This window comes from Sander lucioperca, chromosome 4 (genome assembly GCF_008315115.2).
Source record: "Sander lucioperca isolate FBNREF2018 chromosome 4, SLUC_FBN_1.2, whole genome shotgun sequence".
Classification (NCBI taxonomy): domain Eukaryota; kingdom Metazoa; phylum Chordata; class Actinopteri; order Perciformes; family Percidae; genus Sander; species Sander lucioperca.
In genome coordinates this window covers 6,765,615-6,788,652 of record NC_050176.1, presented here as the reverse complement: position 1 = coordinate 6,788,652, position 23,038 = coordinate 6,765,615, and the positions used below count along the sequence as shown (strand labels likewise).

Sequence of the window (23,038 nt, the reverse complement as noted above, 5' to 3'; positions counted from 1 at the left end):
CAGCAGTAGCTTGCTGTCTGCATTTTGATTACTCACATGCATAAAGTCCAGACTGTGGAGGAGGATTTAGTATTCATAATCAATACCACAATACTGACACCCCCAACTCATCAGTCATTCTGCATCACACAGCAAACTATGAATGTCTTCTTCTAGAATTCAGTGTCTGGGGAATTAGGATTTAAACTAAGATCTGCTTTTGGATTCAGTGCTGTCATGAAATGTTTGGCTACCCCTCAGATCATGTTTGTCTGGTTAATTCCACGAGATGAAATGTTAAGCATTTGAATAGAGCCTTTGTATTTGTATTTTAAATAAATAAATAGATTTTGAGCACTGAAAATTCATTTGATGATCCTATAAATGCAGCTGGTCTATCATAAACTATGAAATATATTTTGACTTCTAAAGCAAAAGATATAGCCTGTTGGGATTCTTTTTATGTAATTTGTCTGGTCATGTGTCTGCCTTATGTGACTATTGTGTGATTATTATTGTTTCTGGATGGAGTTACTTTTTCTCATGGGAAACATTTTTAAATGATAAAATGTAGCCTCAGAGCACATGCATTAAATATGCATGTAGCCACATAACATACAAGTGTGTGTACTTGTGATGTGAGAGTAAAGTGAGTGTGTGTATGGTATGCATAAGTATCTGTGGTTTGGTGTATGCATATCCAGACTCCGGTGGCAAGCTTGAAATTAAAACCTTATGCGGAACGCGGCTCATGATTGGAGTAGGATTAAAACTAAAGGCAGAAGAGCGCACTGAAAAAAAATGATGAGAAGAGAAAAAGAGAATGGTGAAAGGAGTGAGTGATTGCCTTTGCTGCAGTCCTACAGCTTGTGTCTGGAATGTTTCCTATTATGTATTCCTGTTTCCAGAATGCCAGGCAGACATTTCCCATTGACTCGCTTCTGTCAGCAGTCTGCTTAAAGGTGAAAGCAATTGTGGAAATTGGTGGAGTCAAAGAAACATCTCAAAGCTGTGATGAGCTGGAGAGGGGATGTGCAGAAGTAAGGATGTGCTCACACTTATATACATAAATACATGCACATGTCTGCACACAGAAACACACACGCTCTCCCTGTCTTTTATTTCTCACCAACATTAACACATACTCCTGAGTAGCTCGCCTTTGATAGCTAAGATCATGTCAAACCATAATGTTTCAAGTCTCAGTTGTCCTTTGTGGTGGATAGATTCCATCTCCGTCTTTAATAACTTATGTGCTAAGTAATGTAGGCACTTTAGTTTGTAAATCACTGTTCATCAACATTCAGTCATTGATGCTTTAAGTTGGCACATTCAAAATGCTTACACGGAACACAGTTTAATTAGGTGGCATGAACAAACAGCAAATATCTGCGGTTTAATAGTCTGTGATCGGCAGTGAACTATGCCTTCAGGCATTTCTGAAGGCATTGCCTTCTGCTCTCACCTCTCTTAACCCAGAGTATGGAACATCTGCTTTCTCTATTCAGATGGAGCTCGCTATTTTAATAGCTCTGGGCATCTTGCCTTGAAAAGGAGAAAAAAAAAGTTTTGGCCAGGGCCCCTGGCTTTTTCATTATTAGCAGTCTCTCCCAGTGATGTATAGGAGCTCAGAGCTTTGCTGAGAGAGTTCTCACTGGTCAGCCTTCCCCTTTGTGGACTGCAGCCTTGACCTATTCCCACCTCACTGTGTGTGTGTGTGTGTGTGTGTGTGTGCTTGTCTGTGCATGGAGCAGTCATTTCCATGAGAAAGGAGTGCAGAGAATGGACAGGGGCCGCATTTTCTTTCTCTGAGACGGCTGCAGATGTGGTTCAGGGAGCACGAGGGCGACCTCATCCATCATGTTGGGAATAGCCTGGAATTATCGCCCTATGTTTCTGGACATCAATGTGATCAAGAGATTCTTGACAAAGGTCATCTTGGGTAGAGAAACTGGGGGTGGGCCCTTTATGAGACATTTACGTCTGCTAAATTAAGTTCCAAATTGCTTGTAGACTTTTACGACTCATCTATTTGTGTCTCTTTTGCACTATTTTGGTCACGAGTCACAGGAAGTATGGTATCTTATTTACATTATATAAAGTATAGCCTATATAAGTGTTACTTGGAGCCAGGGGTGGTACTTTCTATCTTTACAATAGCATCCTCCCAAAATCCATAACAGAGTCACATGTGTTTCTTTTTTAAGCTCACAGTATTGGCTGCATGCATCAGCAATTACTTTGGAAATTGCCTGTCCATCCTCCGTGTAGCCGCTTGGAGGTTTGGCAAACGGGGGAGGGCGGGCCGGAGAGCGGCAGGCGGAGTTGGCGTCTGGTGTTTTGGTTGGTCGGGAGTGACGTATCTGGAGCCACTTCCTGGTCTGTCTGTTCTCTGGGAGGAGGAGAGCGACTGCAGTGTTGTTAGTTTGAACAAAATGGCTGCGAGACCACTGTCAACGAGAGCTCACTGAACGCCTACCATGACTGTCCGCTCCGCTGTCTGTATCCACAAAGAATGTATTTCCCAGGAGTCGTTTCTCACTTTGCATTCGCGGTAGCCAGCCCGTTGCTAGTCGTCCAGCTGGCGACCTAAACAAAAATATTTATTTTGCACTTTAAAACAAGTTGGCTGGCTGGCTGACGGCCGTCGGCTTGTTCTTATGCGCGAGAACTCATCGGCGATTTTTAACGAAAACTGCCTGATTCCCCCCTTTTGCAAAACCTCGCAACGATCGACGACTTACAACGTTAACCAGCTAACGTCAGCTTGCATTATTTAGCTGCTTTTAAAAGTCATTTTATTCGTGTTATTTTTTTTTTTGTTTTTGTTGTTGTTGGTGCTTCGTTCCCCTCCCCGCCCCCCAGTATATCGTGACGTTTTAACAAACTGTTTTTCGGCTAGTGTAATTTCACGGAATATTGTACCGTGTAATATTGTTTTCTTTGCTCAAAGTATAAATTACCGTACTTGCTGTGTGTATATCTGGCTGAGTAGCCGTTGTTTACCTCGGTATCACCAAGCTGCTTCAGCAGCAGTAGTCGGCTTATCTGCCAAATCTGACTTTAATTGCGACTGAATCTCTGCTCCATCTCTTTACGGGTAACTTTAGAAAAGACATCGGAGAATGCTTTTCTGCATATTTTTTCTGACATGCACCGACTCTTCACTGAAAGCTGCCAAAGCTGTGGTTAACGCAAGGTAAGTTTCATATGAATAACGTTTTTCTTATGTGATGAATCGATGAATGTTATTGCTGATCAGTGTTTAAAAATTGAAATCGTAGGAGCTAGAGGAAAGTGGAGAGAAGCTAGCTGCAATGTCAAATAAATAAGCAAAATAACTACTGTTTATCGCAACATAATTTTTCATTGCTCTATTCAGCCCAGTTACAACTACGACGTCACAGCAAGCAATGTCAAGTTCCACATCATTAAAACACCCATTAACAAGTATCTGTGGTTATTTGTGGTGTCACAGTAAACGATTTCTTCCCAATATCAATCTTGTATGTCCTCAGAAATAAGACTGGGTTATTATATGGATTTCTTCCTGGCGAGCAGCCAAATCCAAAGGGTTTTTGAAGGGGGTCCCCTGCAAAATTAGGAATAGTGCTTTTATGTTATGTTGGATAGATGAGAAAAAACCATACAAGAATGACTAACTGACCAGAGGTATTCTCCCATGGGCTGCTTTCGGATATTAATAATGAAGTTGATTACTAAATTTAGTATGTGCTTATTTTGTAGGGGCTTGAAAATGGCAGAAAATGTTGGGAACTTTTGTGTTATATCATAGCGCTTTAATGATTGGCTAAGTGGACTGGAACACACTCAGTACATGGGAGTGTGCAATTTGATGGTTTCTTAAACTGACTAAGAGAATTGCTTTGCCTTTTTTTGATCACACAGTACTATTTAAAGGTAGATCATTGACAGAGTAGAACCTATTATGACAGCACTGTATTGTTTTGTGCTTGCACATTGAAGCTGCAGTGTTTTCTTGTGTGTGTGACACATTCTTACATTTTATCCAGATTGTTCTGTTGTCACTCTTTAGTCTTTGGTTCATTCTGTAGCTGTATCACATCCTGTATCTTGCACACTATTGTACATTCCACTGTAATAATTCCAAGTACATTATTAAACATAGCTGTCCTGTCTCTCTTCCCTCCTTTCCCGCACCCCCCCGGCTCGGTAAGAAAGCCCGAGATACTGATTGAACTGTCGCCTTCCATTGCATCCCCCCTTCCTGCATCCTGTCCCCAGGCACTGGAGTATAGCTTTTAATATCTCCTCCGCATGTCTTAATTGAAGTACATAATTTCCCCCCCCCGACATCTCTGTCACCACTGTCTTATATCGTCACACGTGAATTTTGAAAAAACTGCGAGCGAGCAGCAGTGGCACACATACATTTGTAATCGGATAGGGAGAATGTTCAGGCATTTATTAGTGTGTACGGTACATTCACATTGTGTGTATGCATTTGTGCCTGTTTGTGTGTATGTCTGTGCCATGTGTTGGAATGTCAGTGTGTTGTCATAAGTGTTGTGTGTTTGTGTCTGAATCAGCCAGTGAATACACACGTGGAATACCTGTCTTTTTTGCCATGGGAGTGTGTGACCATTTGTGTCAAGCTCAAAGCTCCGGCAGTTGGTAAATGCTTTGCAGTTGTTCAGGTCGTGAGCTGCCTCCTGCATACCCTAGACACCCAGCTGAGTAACAGACAAACACACACAGAGCCCTGTTCTTACCCAGGGTCAAGGGTCCTCCTCCCTTCAGTGTGCACGCCCATCTTTCCAAAAAGCTAAAGAGCACGCAGTAAGGGGTTGGCTGTGAAAAGATGTTCCAGGGGCCCCTCCGGTGTGTATGTAAAACAAGTGAATAGGGAGAAAAGAAAGACCTAAAGCCTGGAAAGAGAATGAGGGACTCCTAATCTGAGCTAGTTTTCTTAAATACCATACAGTTAGGCTTACCTGTCCCAGACATAACTGCTTTAGCACCATAGTTACCACTACAGCCACAGCAGGTGGCTCATCTGGAGGGCACTAGGGCAAATAGGGTGGGGTGTATAGGTGTTAGGTCACCAGCACTGAGGTTATCTCCAACCCAAGACATGTTTTGTTGCAATAAAGATGTCAGATGTGCTCACAAATGTTTAGTCTACGGAGAGGTATACAAGGTTTTGTTACTTTTGGTTCTAAGGGAATGCATACATTCTCCAGTAGGAGAATATAGATAGCACTGATAGAGAGCATGGATAGTCTATCAATGAATGCCAACATCTGCAAATCTAGACACAGAAATTGCAGAACTCTAAATTATCTCAATCTTGAGGTGTATAATTGGTTCTTTCCCCGTGCATCAAGACCCAAAATGAGAAATGCAGTCTCTGACTGGGTCCCAGACTCAATTGGTTATATTGCTATACTTTTGCCATTTTGGCTGCGCACTTGCAGGAAACCCATAACCAATGTTGGCTCTGGATCCAACCAGGCTGTAGGCTGTTGGCATTAAGACATCGTTTTGATTAGAGTGTATTATAACAAAGCCATGAGGACAAACTCTGGCAGTAATTCAATCTGCAGCTCCTTATCACAGAGGAGGCCGGATCATTTGTTTGAAAGGAAAATGTAAGCTTGCTTTCCCTTGTCAGACCCTTTACAGACTAAACCTGAACACTAGTTGCCATCATTAGCCTGGTTTCCACTACAGGGCCAAATGTAATGGGAATGGGCCTGCTGGTTGTATGTCACTGTATCCCCCATACACATTTTCTTCTGTTTTGATTTTTGATTTTATTTCTGTACAGTAGTTAGTCTATTTTCCCTGGAGACTGCAATTAAAATAGGCTAAACAAAAAGTTATTTCTATCCCTCGTCAGACATTTTGTGTTTGCTCTAGTAAATCCCACTTAGTCGTGCTTTGGAAAAGTGGCTTGTGTTGTCTATCCCTTTTCCCTGTCATTGACCTTAGCCCAGGTCTGTCCATCTGTGGTAGTTACTGAGCCTGTGATTATGAGGCTTTTCAAACAACTGGCACAATCCTGATAGATAGCGTGCTTAACATTGCCGCAGGGTGCTGCTGCAGTAGGGAGGCGTTGACAGTAGAATCAGCTGGATTCAATGGGAGGCTGCCAAAATCCATTACCCTCTTCCTCTGCTGTATGGACGGCTATCTTGAAGTCGAGGGGGGGGTATTAAGACTTGCCAGGCAAGTGTGTTTGGTGTGGCCATTGTACTACATGAGGAGTGTTTGTGTACGTGTGTGAGAGCCAGTGAGGGGGGAGTGTATGTTGACTGTGGTGTTGGCAGTAATAACTATAGGTAGTACCCTTAGTTGGATAGACATCACCCTGAAATCAAACAGTATCAGTCTGTCATTAAAACTTCCAAGTGCCCAGACTGACATTTTCTGTGAGGGATGTGATTTGTTTTTCTATGTCTTTTGTTTGTGGTGTACTTGAATGGTGTCTGGGTCTTCACAGTTTATGCAACCTGGGTCTGCATGGTCTCAGCCAGGGTTAACTTCAGATGTGACACTAATCTGATTTGGTATGAGACAGTGATCTCATGTTATGATAGTCATAATCTTGTCTGCTTCTGTCTATCTACAAACACAGGTTAACCTCCTGTACATTTATATATCATACACAGGGCTTTTGCATTAAATAAGTATGGGAGAGTAGCAACCAAAGAGTTCTATGGGTGTTTGGGGGGGTCTGTGTAACCCCCACCTTTTTGTCCAACTTGTGTGCCAATGGAGGGGGCAGAGCTTGGGGGGCCCAGCAGGGGTAAGCCAGCCTGTGATGGAAGCAGGGGGATGGGGGAAGCAGAGCTGAAACCTGCGAGCTGCTGCCTGTGAGTCTTGGCAGTGGTCCAGGGGAATGTTCAATGTGCCGAGGTTTGGTGGGGGCTATCTTCCCTCCCTCTGCTCCATGTCGGCTAATTGGAGAGACGTGGAGAGAAGGAGAGGGCCAACACATGAAAGATGACAGAGAATATGCAGGACATCCAACCTACAGTGTTCCCTTTTTCATGCTCCAAACCGACATTAGACAGCCTTACTCCTTATGCAGAAGGACTTAGGCCCTAGAGCACTTCTAAAGTCTTCAGTTATGTCTGTGTAAATGGCACTAGCATGCTCCGCTTTCCTCTGTGCTGAGGCCATGGCCTAGGCTAGTAAGCTCAGGTCATTTGTTTGCTGTCTAGAATGTTTTATCACCTTAATCAACTTAAGTGCAGTCAATGAAGTTCAAGTGTTTACTTTCATTTTGTGTATTCGGATTGTTAAAGCACATTTGTAAGGGCTTTAACTGCTGAAAAATTATCAACAAAACATTTCTTGTAATGTAGTTGTGACCCTGTCCCTGTGACCAAGCCGATAATCGGCCGCTGTCTTCATTCTGAAATGAAGACAGATTCAGCAACTGCATGGCCTATTTCTCGCTTAAAATGTTTTCAGAAACACGTTTCGGTGAACTATTTTAGTAAAATATGAGATCGTATTCTGAACAAGCTGCCATGACAGCCTGGCTTTGAATTTCTGGAGAAACCAGACCCACGTGACACGTTCATCCAATCAGCTGCCGGTTTTCATGTTTGGGCGCCGCCTGCCGTTATAGGGACGTATTGCGTCTCATCGCGTTGGTGTTTTCCGAGGCACTTTTTTGACCAACTCGGGGACACTGATCAGTCCAACTGCCTTTTCTGCCGAGGGTCAGCCGTCTGGTTGGTGTGTCACGACCTTTACATCTCTCTCCCTGCTTTTTCTTGTCCTCATCTCTGTCCTCCTAACATGAAAGGGGCTCTGTTCCCACAACTAAGCACATCATTTATTTTCTGTCTCTCTTTCAGAGTCTATGTTATTGCTTACACTGTTGACTGCCAGGGAATTGTCTACTGACATTTTGTATGTGTACGCTAAGTCAAAGTAACCTTGAGGGGTGTATAGCCCAGCCGATTAGCTCATTTGTCTTAGCATGCATCGTGAGTGTAGTTGTTCTTTGATTTAGTTTGGCTCTTCTGATTTTGACAGTTAGATAGTTTCAGTGAAGCATTTGAAACAAGTTTAAGATATTCTCTGTCCCTACTCATGTCCCAAACATCAATTAAGGGATGCATAAAAGACAGCAGTCACACTCTGTTGTAAACCCGGATATACCTGTTTCCTACACTACATTGCTTTAATAACATGTTTACATCAACAGAAAGCCATTGGTGCTTTTTTTTTTTAAATGTAGTATAGTGAATATAAGTCAATGTAAGAAATGGGATACATAGCATCTATTATTTGATCGATCTAAAATACAGTTTGAATCGCTAACAGCCAACCAGTGCTTTCTGTGGTCGTCGTATAAAACTTAGGCTAATTAATAAATGCCAGTGTATATTTAGAGGTACTCAGTTTTTGGTAAAAACTTTGAGGAACTCCTGCTTAAGGTTAATTGTGTGAGGTCAGGCGTCGTATTAATGCTAATAGCACCTCATAACTATCCAGACCTTTTAGACAGGGAGTCACCTCACAGCCTCTAAGCTGCCAGGCAGGCACACAGATTAAAACAAATACGCAAACTATGCAGAGCAGGCACAACCACTTATTCTCATAAACACAAAGCAGTCATAAGTAAAGACAAACGCATACACCAACCCACTCGGCCTGACAGCTTCTTCTTGAATTCAATACGCTTTAGCTGTGGTGCTGGCAGGGAGCAGGCCCGCTTGGTCTTGTGCATTGTGCTGTTTTCCTATTTAATGAGCTGCCATTGTGTTAAAGTTTCATATCGACTTGGCAGAGGAAGCAGCCAAGACACTGAGAGCTAATTTTCTGGAGGCAAACCTCAAAGCTGTTATTTATAAGTGATTCTTTGACTTTCTTTCTCCATCTGCGTCGTCCTTCATCGCCGCTCTCCACCCACCCGTTTGCCCTCAATCAGTCCCTCCTCTACAGACTCCAAACAACCAAGACTATTTCAAGACAGTTCATTGAGCAAGTGCAGTCTAGTAGCAATAAAGTGTGCTGTGTATCTTTACAGGCCACTCTCTCCACCTGCTGAAAGCAAAGCTGGTATGCCCTGAATGCTTAGAAACCTAGCAGCCAGTGAGACTGTCAGTGTGGCTGAGGGATGAAAACACACAACAACATTGTTATTGCTGCTTATCAACTGTGGAATTTACAGGCTTGTTTTCCCCAAGCCATTCAGGTTGAGTGAACACAAATGCACACCCACACACATTTGTGGAGAGAAGTTGAGGTCTCTAGCAAGTTTTGAGGAATTATTCCCCAGGAAAAGGGCTGTCTGTGATAATGTTCCATGTAATACGGCTTCTCTGATGCCACAGGAATGGGTGTCTGGCTGAATGGTAATGTTGGTGGAGTGTGGATTTACCACATTCTGTAGCCACGGCCTGAGAGAGGAAAGCCTCTCCTCTTCTTCCTTCTTGTGATTGGTGTTGTGTCTGTGGTTGATCTGACAGCCTTTTTTAGAACACGTGAAGCTGCATATTTTCCTTTTCCTTCCCCTTTTTTAAATTTCTCTCTGTCTCTCTTCCTTTGTCTCGCTCAGTCTTCAGTCCTCAGTGTAGCTCTTTTTTACTCCCCCTTTATTCTCTTTTTCTATCACCCTTGCATGGTTTTCCCCCTAACCCCTCTCTTTTCTCCGTGCATCTCTAGATACTAGCGATCAAGGTGCATGGATATTTCGGTTCCTCTTTCTCCCCCCTCCTCATCCCCCCCGTGTCTTCCTGTCTGCCAGCCTCAATAGTGCTCCACTCCTCCATTTCTCTATTGAGAATTCTTTCTGTCTTTTCCCTCTTCCAGCGTAGACTCTTCTTTCTCCCTGTGCCCCGTCTGGTTCTCCGGCGGCTGTCGTTCTTAATTGGTGTTGCTCTGCGTCTGCTTTCATCCTCCGCCTGTTTTTTTTCCCTTCCTCTCATTTTCCCCATCCTCATCTCTCCTTCTCCACCTCCCTCTCCTCTGCATCGCTGGCGGAAAAAGACAGGCATCAGACAGACTGCCTCCTGCCTGTGTACATCAAGCTTTCCCGTGTGTGAGCCTGTGTGTTTTTATGTGACTGGGTTTGTGTGTGTTGTGAGTTTCTAGCCCCTTCATTCCTGTACCGTGTGTTCCTGTTGTCATGCCTCCTCTATAGCTTAGCCCCATAGTCCCAGGATATGGAACTGTTTTGTGCAGCACAGGAAGAGAGGATACTGCTTCATTATGCAATTTCTTCACAATTTCCCGGCGGCCCAGTTTGCTTAGACTTGGGATGTTTTCCTACTCAACTCTGTATTCTTAAGAAAAGCCACTATGTCAATGTAGGATCACTGGTTAGGGTTAGGGTTTAAGATAGAGGGGGAGGAAAAAGTGGGGCCCTCATATGTTGTATTTCCTATAGCTTTGCTTTATAAATGTGAGGGGATGGTAATTTTGGCTCTAAAGACCCTGGCTTGTCTGTGTGCCTGTTCTAGAGATTTGCATACATGTATATTGTATTACTGAGAGTTTTACATTGCTTTTTTCTATGCATCCAATGCCATGGTAGCTTTATGCTATGCCTAGGTTAGCTTGAACAGCTAGCCTAACCCTGGCAGACGTCCGTTCCAACAACTCAAAAGCTGTTTAAATGTTATGTTGTATTACATGTAGAAATAGAAAAAGAGATATTGTGGTTTAACAAGCTGTTAGCTTGTGCATTGAAGCATATTTTTGACCAACAGATTGAACGCATCTGCCAGCTTTGCATACATTTGCAACTTTGGACGATACACAGCTGCCTCTTTGGACATATTGGTGAACAGCTTGCTAGCTAAGATGATACAATATTTGCTGGAAAGCATATAATTTTTTTGCATATTAGTTACTGGTTACGTTATGTTAGCTGAATGATCTAAGCCCCTTTAATGTAAGAGTAGACTGAATGACACACCGTGGCCGTGTAGGTCAGTAACTTCAAAACAGCACATATTTTGCCTAATTCAGTGTCATACTACCAGCGAGGGTAAACCCGATGCTGGAATGCAGCACAGAGACACCCCAGGGTCAGTGCTGGTGTCAGCAGTACTGGGTGAGGGGGGGGGGGGGGAAGTAGGTAAGGATATATGTGGGGCAAAGGATGTCAGGAGGGAAGCTAACTTTGGCATGACTATGTCAGCTCAAAAGACAACTGTCCGCTCTCTCACATTTCACATAACTGTTTTTTTTACTAGGCTGCCTCCAACATGACAGTAAATATGAAAAACAACAATTTAACTTTAAGCCTTCCATAGTGTATTGACACCTATGAAATTAGATGGTTAATAAATATATTGTTGTGCGGATGTGATGGTAATGTTGTAGTATTTGTACCCCTTGTCCTCTGTGACAGCAGCCGTAGTAACCAGATAGGGTAGATCCCTTATTATCTGGGGGGTAAAAGGTGAGACTACCAGGATGATATAGTCAGCTGTAGCAGAGAGGTTCGGTCACTTGTAGCAACTGATCGTGAAAGAAAAATCTAGCACACAGCGTTAATGGAAAAAGCCACTTCCCACTTATATCTCCCATCCCTTTCTCTGCTTGCATGCTGTCACTGTGTCTCCGCTCAGAGAATCACTACTGCACATATACTGTAGATACTGCATATAATTATCTGAATGCACACAAACACCCACACATAATAATTTGAGCTTCTATTTATTACCTGAGGGCTGCCTTACCCTAGCTGCTGAGATAGCACAATGACTCACAGACTCCTCAGTATGAAAAATAGGACTGTGAATGTAGGAGAGAGCAATGAAAAGGGGGGAACAGGGAATAAAGAGAAAATCCAGATGGAGCCGAAAAATTTAAGGATATCTTCTTTCTTTCATTTTACCCTGCTGCCATGGCCACTAGTCTGGCAGTCTTCCACAGGGTTTGGCTCTAAACTCACTGTTGAGTAGTAGGGCTGGGCAATATATCAATATTGTATGGACATTGATATATATGGCTAGATAGCTTTACATTTTGGATATCGTAATATGACATAAGTGTTGACTTCCTGGTTTTACAGTAAAGTGATGTCATTTTCTGAACTTACCAGACTGTTCTAGCTGTTCTATTATTTGCCTTTACCCACTTATTTATTACATCCACAATTTCTGATGATTATTTATCAAAAATCTCATTGTGTAAATATTTTGTGAAAGCACCAACAGTCAACCCCACAGTATCCCCTCAATATCGATGTCATTGTATTTGGTCAAAAATATTGTGATATTTGATCTTCTTCATATCACCCAGCTTTACTGTTGAGTGTTCAATGTCTCTCTTCCTCCATCTCTCCCTCTACCCATCTGTATGTCTGTTTAACCCTTGTCTACTTTCTCTCTTTTTTTCTCTCCCTTACCCCACCATCACAGAGTCTCTGTGAGGCCTCTCCTGTCTGTTTGATTGACAGCTCCCTCCCCCTGCCAGTGGGCTTCACAGTGGGAGGCAGGCCTTTCATTAATCTTCTGTTATGAGCGTTATGATTCATTCATACATTCAGATTTTGATTAATTTCCAGGCCCTGTGTTGACACATTTTGTATGTTGTGTTTATTTTGCTTGTCAGGGACAGTACACATTAATCAACATAGGGCTTCAATTAATGATTTTAATTATCGATTAATCTGCCTTTTTTCCCCCTCAGTTAGGGAAATAAAAGTTTGTTCTTTAAAATGTCAGAAAATAGTGAAAAATTGGCCAGTGTGATTAACAGTTTAAAATCACAATAATATAAAGCTTGAACCAGCAAATGTTTGACATTTTTGCTTGATGAATTACTTTTAACGATGACTTGTCAGACCAGATTTGGATATCATCATTTAGCTATTACTCTAAACACAGTCCAACATTATTATGCAAAATGATTAACTAACAACTGTTAAAAAAAAAGGATTCGCGGAGACAGATTCCATTGTCATCACACACACACGTTAGAAGCTGGTATACATTACATGCAATCCAAAGAATTTGTCCGTTATAACAGACTCCAACACATAAAAAGAAGGTTTTGCGTGTGCGTACATGCACTCTTTGCAGGATAGCCTGCAAATAGGAATAGACCATTCTGTTAGACTGGCATGAAGATGATCGATTGTATTTGCACATTTTAGAGAGCGGTATCATTGATTTGATATGACATAGTGCTGTGTTATAGATTAGTGTCCATTGCACTTAGTAAAGACTGAACATACACATTCAGTCCCTATGGCCCAGCTCATCTCTAATCGTTTCCAGGAGCTGTCACTAAAGCTGAGCCAAAGGAAATACAGGCTGAAAGAAGCACTTAGTTTCCCTGGGCCTTGGGTTAGCTATCTCACTAGTTTGACTCACGCCCGCTTACTTTGTGAAAAAAGGGGAAAAATGGCCTTGTGTCCTATTTTTTTCAGTCCGTTGGCCTTTATGTTGTCTTTCTTTCAGTTCTTTTTCATCCCTTGCCTTTTTTATCTTCTTGCCATTTTCTGCTGTCTTTAAACCAGCCCTTTTACACAGGCCTTCACGCTTACTGTTCACTCACTCTCTCTGTGTATTTATCTCTCTCTTTAACTCACATGCATGCCTTTTTTCCTATTTCATAACCCATCCATTCCACCATCTCCTTTTACAGTTTTTGACCATGAGAGAAAGTGTTTCTCAGAAGTGCCTGACATGATTTTTGTATGAGGTTGATGATTGTGGATGGAAAGGTTTTTCCAGACAGAGTGCTCTTTGGCTCTGGGCTAAACATGGATCAAAGGGGTTGAAAGTTTATATGCACTGTGTGACTGTGACTGTGACTGTGACTGTGTGTGTGTGTGTGTGTGTGTGTGTGTGTGTGTGTGTGTGTGTGTGTGTGTGTGTGTGTGTGTGTGTGTGTGTTTATGCGTATTTATGCATTTTTGTGTGGAATATTGTTTTGCATAGACAATGTGAATGTGCCTGAATGTCATAATTGTAATATTGTAGTTATAATAAGGAAAAAGAAATGGACATATTTGAGCTGAAACCTAGCCCTTCTCCTTTTTTTTCTTTTCTTGTTGGGCAGCTGAGAGAAGCTAGCGACAGAAGAAAGAGAACCATTTGATGGAAGAAAAGAAAAAGAAAAAACAAGAAGAAAAGACCAAGACGGACATCGCTCAGAAAAAGGTGAAGGTTAAAATGATGCATGTTCACACAACACAGCATTAAAGAAGCTATGCATATATATTTTTAGTCTATCAGCAGGAACTTAAAGTTGGGACTGTGTGTGGGTTATACAGTTAGTGTTTTTTTTTTTTTTTTTTTTTTTTTAAACCAACAACAACTTCAACAACTGAAACAAGATTGGATCAATTTTACTCAGTAATGCTAGCCCCTTTCCTGTTGAATAAAGTCTAGGTTTTGTCATAAGGCTCTTGATTTATTTACAGTTTTGAATGATTGTTAAACATTACCCCCACTGTAATAAGTTCCTAACTTCATTTCTCTCTTTCCTTGCAGGCTTCTGATCTGAAACCCAAAGGTGAGCATCATGATCAAGTAAACTGCACCCTCTCATCTACCTCGTTTTCTAAAACTACATTCCAACCACTGACAATACATTAATCAGCTCTGATTAACACACACTGGCCCGTAAAGGCACACCACATATTACTCACTCATTACACACACAGCATTTAGCATTCTTGTATACAGATGGACACACACATTTTGCACATGCATGCACAATTGGGCCATTTGACTCTCATGCGCACACACACACACACACACACACACACACACACACACAGCAGAGCAAATACAGTGGAGTCTAATGCAGAGTGATGCAGAGTGACACCCAGTGCGCCCACAGCACCAGGCAATGAAGCGTGAGGGCACCCAGACAGTGTGCGTAGAGGGATGGGGGGATGGGGTAAAGGAGGAAGACAGAGAAAGAGAGGAATAAAAAAAGGGCATGAAGTTCAGCTGAAATGCAGAGAGAGGGGGACTGAAAGAACAGTGTCCTCACATGCCCTCCGTGTTCTTTTAAGATGCTAAAATAGATCTTCAGAGAACATCGCTATGAAATTAGCTTTAGTTTCTTTTGAAATGTTTACAAACTTGCAAGAGTTGCCTCTACTGAGCTTGCTTCAAAATAAGGGAAATGTTGTACCTATATTTCTTAACATTTTAAGAAATGTATAATAATACATTTAAATAAACGAATGACTGAGCGAATGTACGAGTCCCTATCTCCTCCATCTTTGGCCCTTTCCTCTGCCTACTGTCTTGTATTATGTCTGCTTTTAGACCAGCATTTTTACGTGTCTTGGCCAGTGCTAATTGTCACACATAGCATCCTGCTTTGTTGTCTTTTTACGAAACACCGCTCTGGTGTAATTCCGGCATTTACAACTGGATATGATGTAATTAATGCAAAAATGTTTGAGAGGCCCATGAACAGGGGCACAGCTAAGAATAAGAAGAAGGGAGGAGGGAAGGAGAAAAAGAAAGAGGAAGTGTAACAGGGCGTTCTGGGGTCAGATAAAAGCAAAAGATGAAGGGAGGAAAGAAAGTAATGAAGCAGTGAGCACTTTAGACGAGTGCCAAAAATGACCATCGGGAGTCAATGACGGTGCTAATATGGAAGAGAACTAATGACGTGGACATTTGTTTTATGGTATGTTTAATGAGAGATGGAGAGAGAAAGGGACATAGAATGAGAAACTGATTGTGTGTATGTAGTGGGTGCTCATGCAGACAGAAAGATAAATGGGGAAAGAGGGCCTGTTTGAAGACTAATCGTTCAGTGAACCATCAGGATCTCTAAGTTTGCTCATAACCTCCCATCTGCAATATCTCTTAAAAGGAAGGTGGCATCAACTGGAATGAGTTGAGTTTTCATGTGTGACTCTAAATAATAGAGGTGTATGTGTATGCAGGCAGAGAGAAAATCAGTATGCGGTAGTGATTTGTGTCTTTCCATCCATATCAGTGAATTTTGCCTTCCTTATACACTCTCAGAAATTCATAGACATACACATGCACACCACCTCCCCCATCCTCAATGCCTTTTTCTGCTTTCCTCTCTGCAGGCCTCCTTGGTCCCAGGCATTTCAATTTGTTTGCGGTAATCGATCTCGGCCTGGCGCGTTGATATGTATGAAAATGAGATAAAGCTTTGGTGCAGTGGAATTAACTTCTCTGCCCCCCATTAAGCATGGAGCTACACCGAACGCAGGGTTCCAGGAGGCAGTGTCCCACTGCCCTAACTCACCTCCCCCACACAAACAGGCTGGACCTCTGATGCAGGGCCCTCCCTCCCAGTTTCCATTACCTCAGAGGGATGCTGATTATTCACCCCCAGCACACACGCAGCTTCATCACAATCTCTGCCACCACTGCAATCACAATCAGTCAGTTTGACTGCTACACATACTTGACAAAAACATGCACATGCCAAGACATTCAACGCACACACACAGACTGCAGTATCTGTCAAGCTGCAGATGTGTGTTCCTAGATGCCCACAGTCATATTAAAAGACATGCACCCTCCTCCCTACAGCGACTTAGAGCCTTTCAATCTACTCTGTGACTGAAGCAAATGCTTACATTGTGAAACTGCAAAGCAGCAAGGGCAGTCATTTCCTAGCCATAGTGGCTCTAAGCATGCACACACACACACATATTATTGAAGTAAACAGGAAGTTACACAAATGCAATTCATGAAACAGGTGGATACACACAGGCACAGAAAGCCACAGTAATACCACAGTGCAGCCGTCGCATTCACACACCCCGATAATCAGAAAATCTGCAATCTCCATTTTTGCTGCTCGTGCACTTTTCCACTGCTGAAAGGTTAGAGAACAAATGTAATGCCTGTCACTGCCTCGTCCCCTCCCTTTCCTCCCTACCCACGCTGTTTCTTCCGCCTGTTTCAGTTCACCCACGATATGCTCATCCCCGGCGACCACATCTAAGGAGAAACATATTTTCACGGTGTCACCACAATGATAACGGCATTATGTTTTTCAAAGTGGCAAGAGACGCACATAAACACAAGTGTGTCATATAATTCTGTATTGGATTAATTTGCGATTTCACATGCTATTAATTGCGTCAATACTAACCCTGCGTCAATAAACGAATTTCATGAATCGCAATCTAATTAGAGGCTAATTTACTTTAGCATTTGGGCTGTTGTTCTCTTCTGTTAAACACATTTATAAACACTCAGTGAATTAATAGTGAATAGCTTGTGAATTATATCCTTTGGATTTATGACTGCCAAGCATAATTGTTTTTCCTCTACCCCCGTGTGCTCACCCCACATGCATGTCAAGTGCGAGAGGAGAGTGAGGGATGGAGGGAGAGACGGGGCAGAGAGAAAGGAAACAAGAGGGGCGCACAAACTCGAACAATGCTTTCCTCTCTGTGTATTCATGTTGTATGATCGCTCACAAGCTGCTGACAAGAGAGCCCAATTGTGTGCCCCTTGCCCCTCCCCCGTCACCACCTCCTCCCCCAACAGTGAGCTGCTTCATGTCAAATATCAGGCAGATTAATAGGATGTAGCTCAACCGATATGAATGACAGTTTAGCCTGTGATATGACGCCATGGTGTTCGCATATATATGTGTCTGTAAGGTTCAAAGACTGCCGGTATGCCTGCATATAGAGCGCCTCTCGCTCTTCCCTCAGGCCATTGTCAAATAGCACTTAGAAGAAAAAGAATGTTGAGACCATAGTTGAGACACAATATTATTCTGCTAATTGAATTTGACTTGATACGATTGTTTCTATTAATTGTATATAGAGAATGGTTATAATGCCCTGGAATATTAGTCATACTATATACACATTGGGACTGTAAATAAGTGGTACTCCATTTACCTGCTGTGTTCCCTATGCTCTAATGACCCTGGGGCTATGACTGTGGGAGACCACATCTTTGATTTGGGTGTCAGCATTAAAATGTTTAAGATACCAATCATCATGCTACGTATCTATCAAATTCAAAAGACACTTATCCTTAGGCAGTTGTTGCCCTCAGGCACTGACCTCGAATGGAGGTGTAGTGTGATCCTGTTGAAGCTCGTTACCCAGAGAGAGACTATTGGTGCTAAAAAGCAAAAGGGGGTTTCTTGGGGCAACTCTTTCATAATCTTAGCAGGCCAGCGAGGGACAGCTGAGACGAACAATCGAAACAACTACTACTACTAGAGAGAGAGGGTGGAAGATGTGTAGTATGGGAAGAGGTCACAGGAGGCACTGGGGGTCACGAGGCAAATGGAGATGCGTTAGGCAAATGTCAGTCTCTATAGTAACGGCCCGTTATAGGAAGGCTGAGGGGTGGTAAATCTTGCCTTTTATTTTGTGTGTGAGTGAGGCTGTTTCTGTTTTGCTCTACTAATACTGACAGATGGGACCTCATGGAGACACACCCACTTGACCCTCCCTTGTGTTCATAAACACGTCACGGACATACATCTGCCTTCCGTGACAAAAAAAGGTCCTCTTGGTTACCGTTTTTGAAACAACCAAGTGTCATTGTAAAGGAGAATGTAGTCAACAATTTTGTGGGTTGTAGACCAAAACTATTGAATAGTGTAATGATTAACTACTTCCATAGAAGGGGAAATGGTCATATTGCTGGTGAAATGAGGAAAAAAGGAACCTAAATCTGCGCTGACAGAATTTGCGGGAAATGAGAGGTGTGATATTAAGAAGGTCATAAACTCCAAACTAATTTTGTTTTCAGCGTGTGCCCTTCATGTACTAGACAGACCCATCTATTTGTGCCTCTGCCTCTATATGGTTTTGATCTGTTTTTTTTGGACAAAACTGAGTGGACCATGTCACACTACTTTTATTAAGGCAAGGGCATGCTTCTTTTTTTTTTAGCTTGTTTTGATTGATTCACACAATTTTACACCTACAGTACTAGTCACAACTTTGGACACACTTTCCCATTAAATTGAATGAGAAAGTGTGTCCAAACCTTTGACTAGTACTGTATATAAAACCACTTAAAAAAGCAGTATGTGTACAATTGTTGTACACAGATGTAAACCCACTTTATAAGCTGTATTTTCCTTTACCTCCCCTACCTCGTAGCTCTTATTGGATTAAGAAACACACCATTGTGCAGGGCATACAGGCCTGTGTTGTGTCCATCCCCCCTTCTATAAACATGACTGCATAATAAAGTGGCTCTGCAGACAATAGACAGAAGAGATGTAGGAACCTGCACTGCCTAGCACTAGGCTCAGGGAACCAATCACAGTTGTTCTGTACAATAACAAATAGGCCTACCTTCTTGCCCATTTTGCCTGGTTTATAGATTGTATACTCTCTGATTCCTGCTCACTTGTTCTCTGTTCTTTTGCAGTGATCTTTCTCTCTCTCTCTCTCTCTCTCTCTCTCTCTCTCTCTCTCTCTCTCTCTCTCGTGTGTAATTAACCATTTAGTGTGAAGAAGAGCTGTAATTAAAAGTTTGGTGCAAGGTTGCAGAGAGCGCCTCAGCTGGAGGGTTTAATGGAATTTACAGTGCACTTGATACAAATGCTAATTTAATTGGCTATCCTTTTCAGCTTCAATTAGAGGTACTAAGGCCACCACCACATTAAAGTCTACATTTAGTTTTCACAAATCGCACTTGCACCGCTGTAACTTAAATATTTCCGTGTTTCCGTGCTTATTATCTTAAAGTTACCAATTTATAAAGTACTTGGACAGATAGCTTGCAGTCAAAGGGTATTGTTTTCTGTCTCTTCATCACTTTTGTAATAGAGGATGATTATTATTAATTATTTAAGTCAGCCACTGACCATCAAGTCAAAATGTCCGGTGTGTCAGTTCATTTTGGAACACTCAGTAAAAATGTCAGTTTGTAGATTTCCTGAAAAGCTTCCTGTGAATAGACATTTATAAAATAAGTTTGATATTGACATGACATGACATTTTTGCCCTCTCATTTGTGTGTGTATGTCTGCATACACACACTGCTTATTCTCAGGAGAACAATAATTCTCACTGATACACTTGTTAAAAATACAGATTTCACCATCGGTGGTTGCACATTACCCAGCTGGATAGTCTAATAGCAGCACCTTACTTGAAAATGAATATTTTAGCTTTTTTGCGAGAATAATGTAATTGAACAGGTTTGTGACAATGTGGTTTTAAATTTATCATGATTATATTCAAGAAATATTTCATTGCTTGTGCAGGAGAAATTAGATTTGGTCATCTGCAACATAAGGGAGTTGCAGCATGGATACACCCTTGTTACTACAGCAACACAAACACATGCTGTATGAAGCAGGGTCTGTATGAGGCATGCCTGAGCTAAGGGACTTGTGTGTCTGTCTTCTGGGTTTATCTGCTTCTTGTACCAGACTAGATGAAATAAACAGTGAGCTGACTGAGTAACATCCTTATGTGTAGAGGAAGACTAAATGTTAGGAGCTCTGGAAATTACTTTAGCACGTTTGTGTGCGTATGAATGAATTGTTTTGAGACGGGAAACTGGTATGTGATTGTGATGTTGTCAGGAAGGAAATCAAAAGAGGCAGAAAGCCAGAACGCCCATATTTGAAGTAGGTCAATGTTTTTTTGTGGTTCATTTTCTGCTCATGTAATAACCACACCAAAACAAGTTGTAAACATAGTCAACTTTCAGTTTTGTTTCTTGCTTCTCAACTAGTCAGGACTTGGGTACATAAGCTGTAATTTAAATTTTTAATTTCAAATACATTTAATGAATGTTCCTTCCCTAGGTCTGAAATTGATTCTAGCAACAACTGTTATGTGCTTACAATCTAAATAAAAGTAATATCTTTAGTGGTTTTTTTTTGCATACACATATGCTGGCATGGCCCGGTGCGACAGCCCAGCTTGTATTTGAATTTTCATTACAAAAACGGCCACCAGCTTAAGGCTGTGTCTTTCGAGTGCCAGTGAGTCGATGACACAGTGATTTCATAAAAATACCCTACATGTAAAGTTCGTGGACAAAGTAGCTAAATCTGTTTTACTAACATTTGAGGGGGAGAAAGGGGGTTGGCGAGACTTCAACGCAGTGCGCTTGGAGGTGGGTCGGCAAGTTTTGGACCTACTCCGAGAAGGTCCACCACGGCCGCCCTAAAACTAGTAATGGAAACGCAAATCAGCACGCCATGGTTCGGCTCAGCACAGCCAAAAGTGCCAATGGAAAAACACCGCTTGAGTACAGGCTCTTTTTGGTGGCAGAAGCTAGAGTCCAAGAACCAAAACAAGAACTACGTTTCAACTTTCTAATTTCTTTAGGCGTCACTGGGTTTCTTAAAAAGTTCTGTCACTGCCTTCTTTATTAACACCTAACAGCAGGGGAAAGAAGAGATAGGGGGGCAACAAAATGTGCACTAAGTAGAAAAATTTGGAAGTTTGGAGTTGGAAGAGATGAAAGAAGTAGAAAAGAAAGCAGAGAGAGAGGTTTGGTGGAGAGGAGACATTTGGAGTGGGGAGATGGAGGACTGGAAACGGGGAAATGGCAAGTTAAGGAGACAGTAACAAGACAGGGTAGAAAAGAGACAGAAACACAAGAGACGAATAAAGGCCCAGAGGGAGGATAACACAGTGAGCAGAGAACACCAGGCTGAGAGACGGGTAGACACAGAAAAAAGAAAGACAGAGAGCAGTGGTATTATGGAGCAACCCGCTAATGGAAAGGCGGTGTGTGGAAGACGGTGAGGAAAGGAGGCAGGGCAGCGTGTATTCACCGTCCTGCTGTCTGATTGGTCGAGATGGCGTCAGGCGGGCCGAGATGAATTTAATCAGAGATGTGCGTCACCAGTTGCAGTTCCAAGACAACAGCTAGCCAGGGGGGGCAGTCTCTCTCTTTCTTCCTCCCCCTCTCTGCATGTGTGTTACTGACTAAAATCTCATTGGTGAAAGGGGGTGCTGTGAAAGTGTCTTTTGAGTGTATTGTATTTTTATGTTTTCAAGAAACGTGTTTGTGCCTGTGTGGAAGTCAAGGTTATTATAGTTTTGCATTTTTCATTAGTTTTTATTTTTATTTCATTTTGACTTTTTGTTTTCAAATTCAGTTCAGTTTAGTTTTTAAAGCGGGTTTGCTAGTTTAGTTTTTATTTTTTGAAAATGCTTAGTATTAGTTTAGTTTTTATTAGTTTTAGTCTTTTTTTGTAATATGGATTATTTGTCGAGGGATTCAAAAATGTCAAAAAGTATTGTGTAATAATAACTCAACAAAAACATCATACAATTCTAGAAATATGTATTCACAATGTATTCAACAATAACACCAGTACATAAAATGTAGCCTACATGTGGTCATAAATATATAAACAGTCTACACAAGACGCCGCAGTAAGTGCAAAATGTGTAAGTAACGTGTGCCAGGAAAAAACCTAAACAGCCAATAGACTAAAGAAGACATGCATGAACAGGTGTTTTGAACTTTGGTTTGAGTAAAGTGGCGAACTTTTTGAAGTCAATTGACTCACACAGTTGTGTAGACATCCCAGTATCAATCCACATATTAACCCACGCTTCCTCCCGCTTTTGGTGTTCCTGCGTATTTACTAAGCAGCAGCTATCGGGTCGCCGGTGAAAGCCCTCCTATAGTGTTCTCTGTCCTGCGGTTGTCTCTGTCATGCTGCCTGGCCCTGTATCCATACATCCATGCCCTGTACCGAGGTTAGTTTCTGTTTCGGGGAAAGGGGGCTTTGCGTTCTCCTTTACCTTGTTAAGGTAAGCTAGGTTAGCCTCCTAGCTCGTGTGCGCTTCTCAAATGTACTTTCAAATTCGTGGGATTTTTCCCTGTAATAAATTGTCCACATATTTTACCACCTTCCACTGCAAGGCTCTTGCTTTTATCTGACATCTGTCATAATCAAATCGACTCTGCTGCTTTCTTCCGACTTTCGGTACTGCCATGATGCCAGGCGAGGGGCACGGACATGTTGTGTTCAATTTGACGTGGAATGTTGGAATTTCTGGGTTCCCAGTCGGAAACTATACATGTCTACGGGAAATGTCATGGTCGGAAAGATATAACGTTATTTGCTCTATGAAAGACATTGACAAAGACGAAAACTAAGGACATTTACT

The 23,038-nt window shown here is 42.1% G+C and overlaps 1 protein-coding gene across 3 annotated transcripts in view; it reads left to right on the top strand.

The window, feature by feature from the left end:
- Nucleotides 1-2,362: 2,362 nt before the first annotated feature.
- The window catches only part of LOC116042560 (trinucleotide repeat-containing gene 6C protein-like), a 53,783-nt gene continuing 33,107 nt past the window's right edge, over nt 2,363-23,038 (top strand). For 2 of the 3 annotated variants that reach the window (XM_031288779.2, XM_031288780.2), the window contains exons 1-3: nt 2,363-3,178; nt 14,008-14,108; nt 14,442-14,463. In XM_031288779.2, coding sequence (XP_031144639.1) covers nt 14,046-14,108; nt 14,442-14,463 — 85 coding nt within the window. In that variant the 5' untranslated portion in view covers nt 2,363-3,178; nt 14,008-14,045. The remainder of the gene's footprint in view (nt 3,179-14,007; nt 14,109-14,441; nt 14,464-23,038) is intronic. The other variant, XM_031288781.2, reaches the window with a different exon arrangement.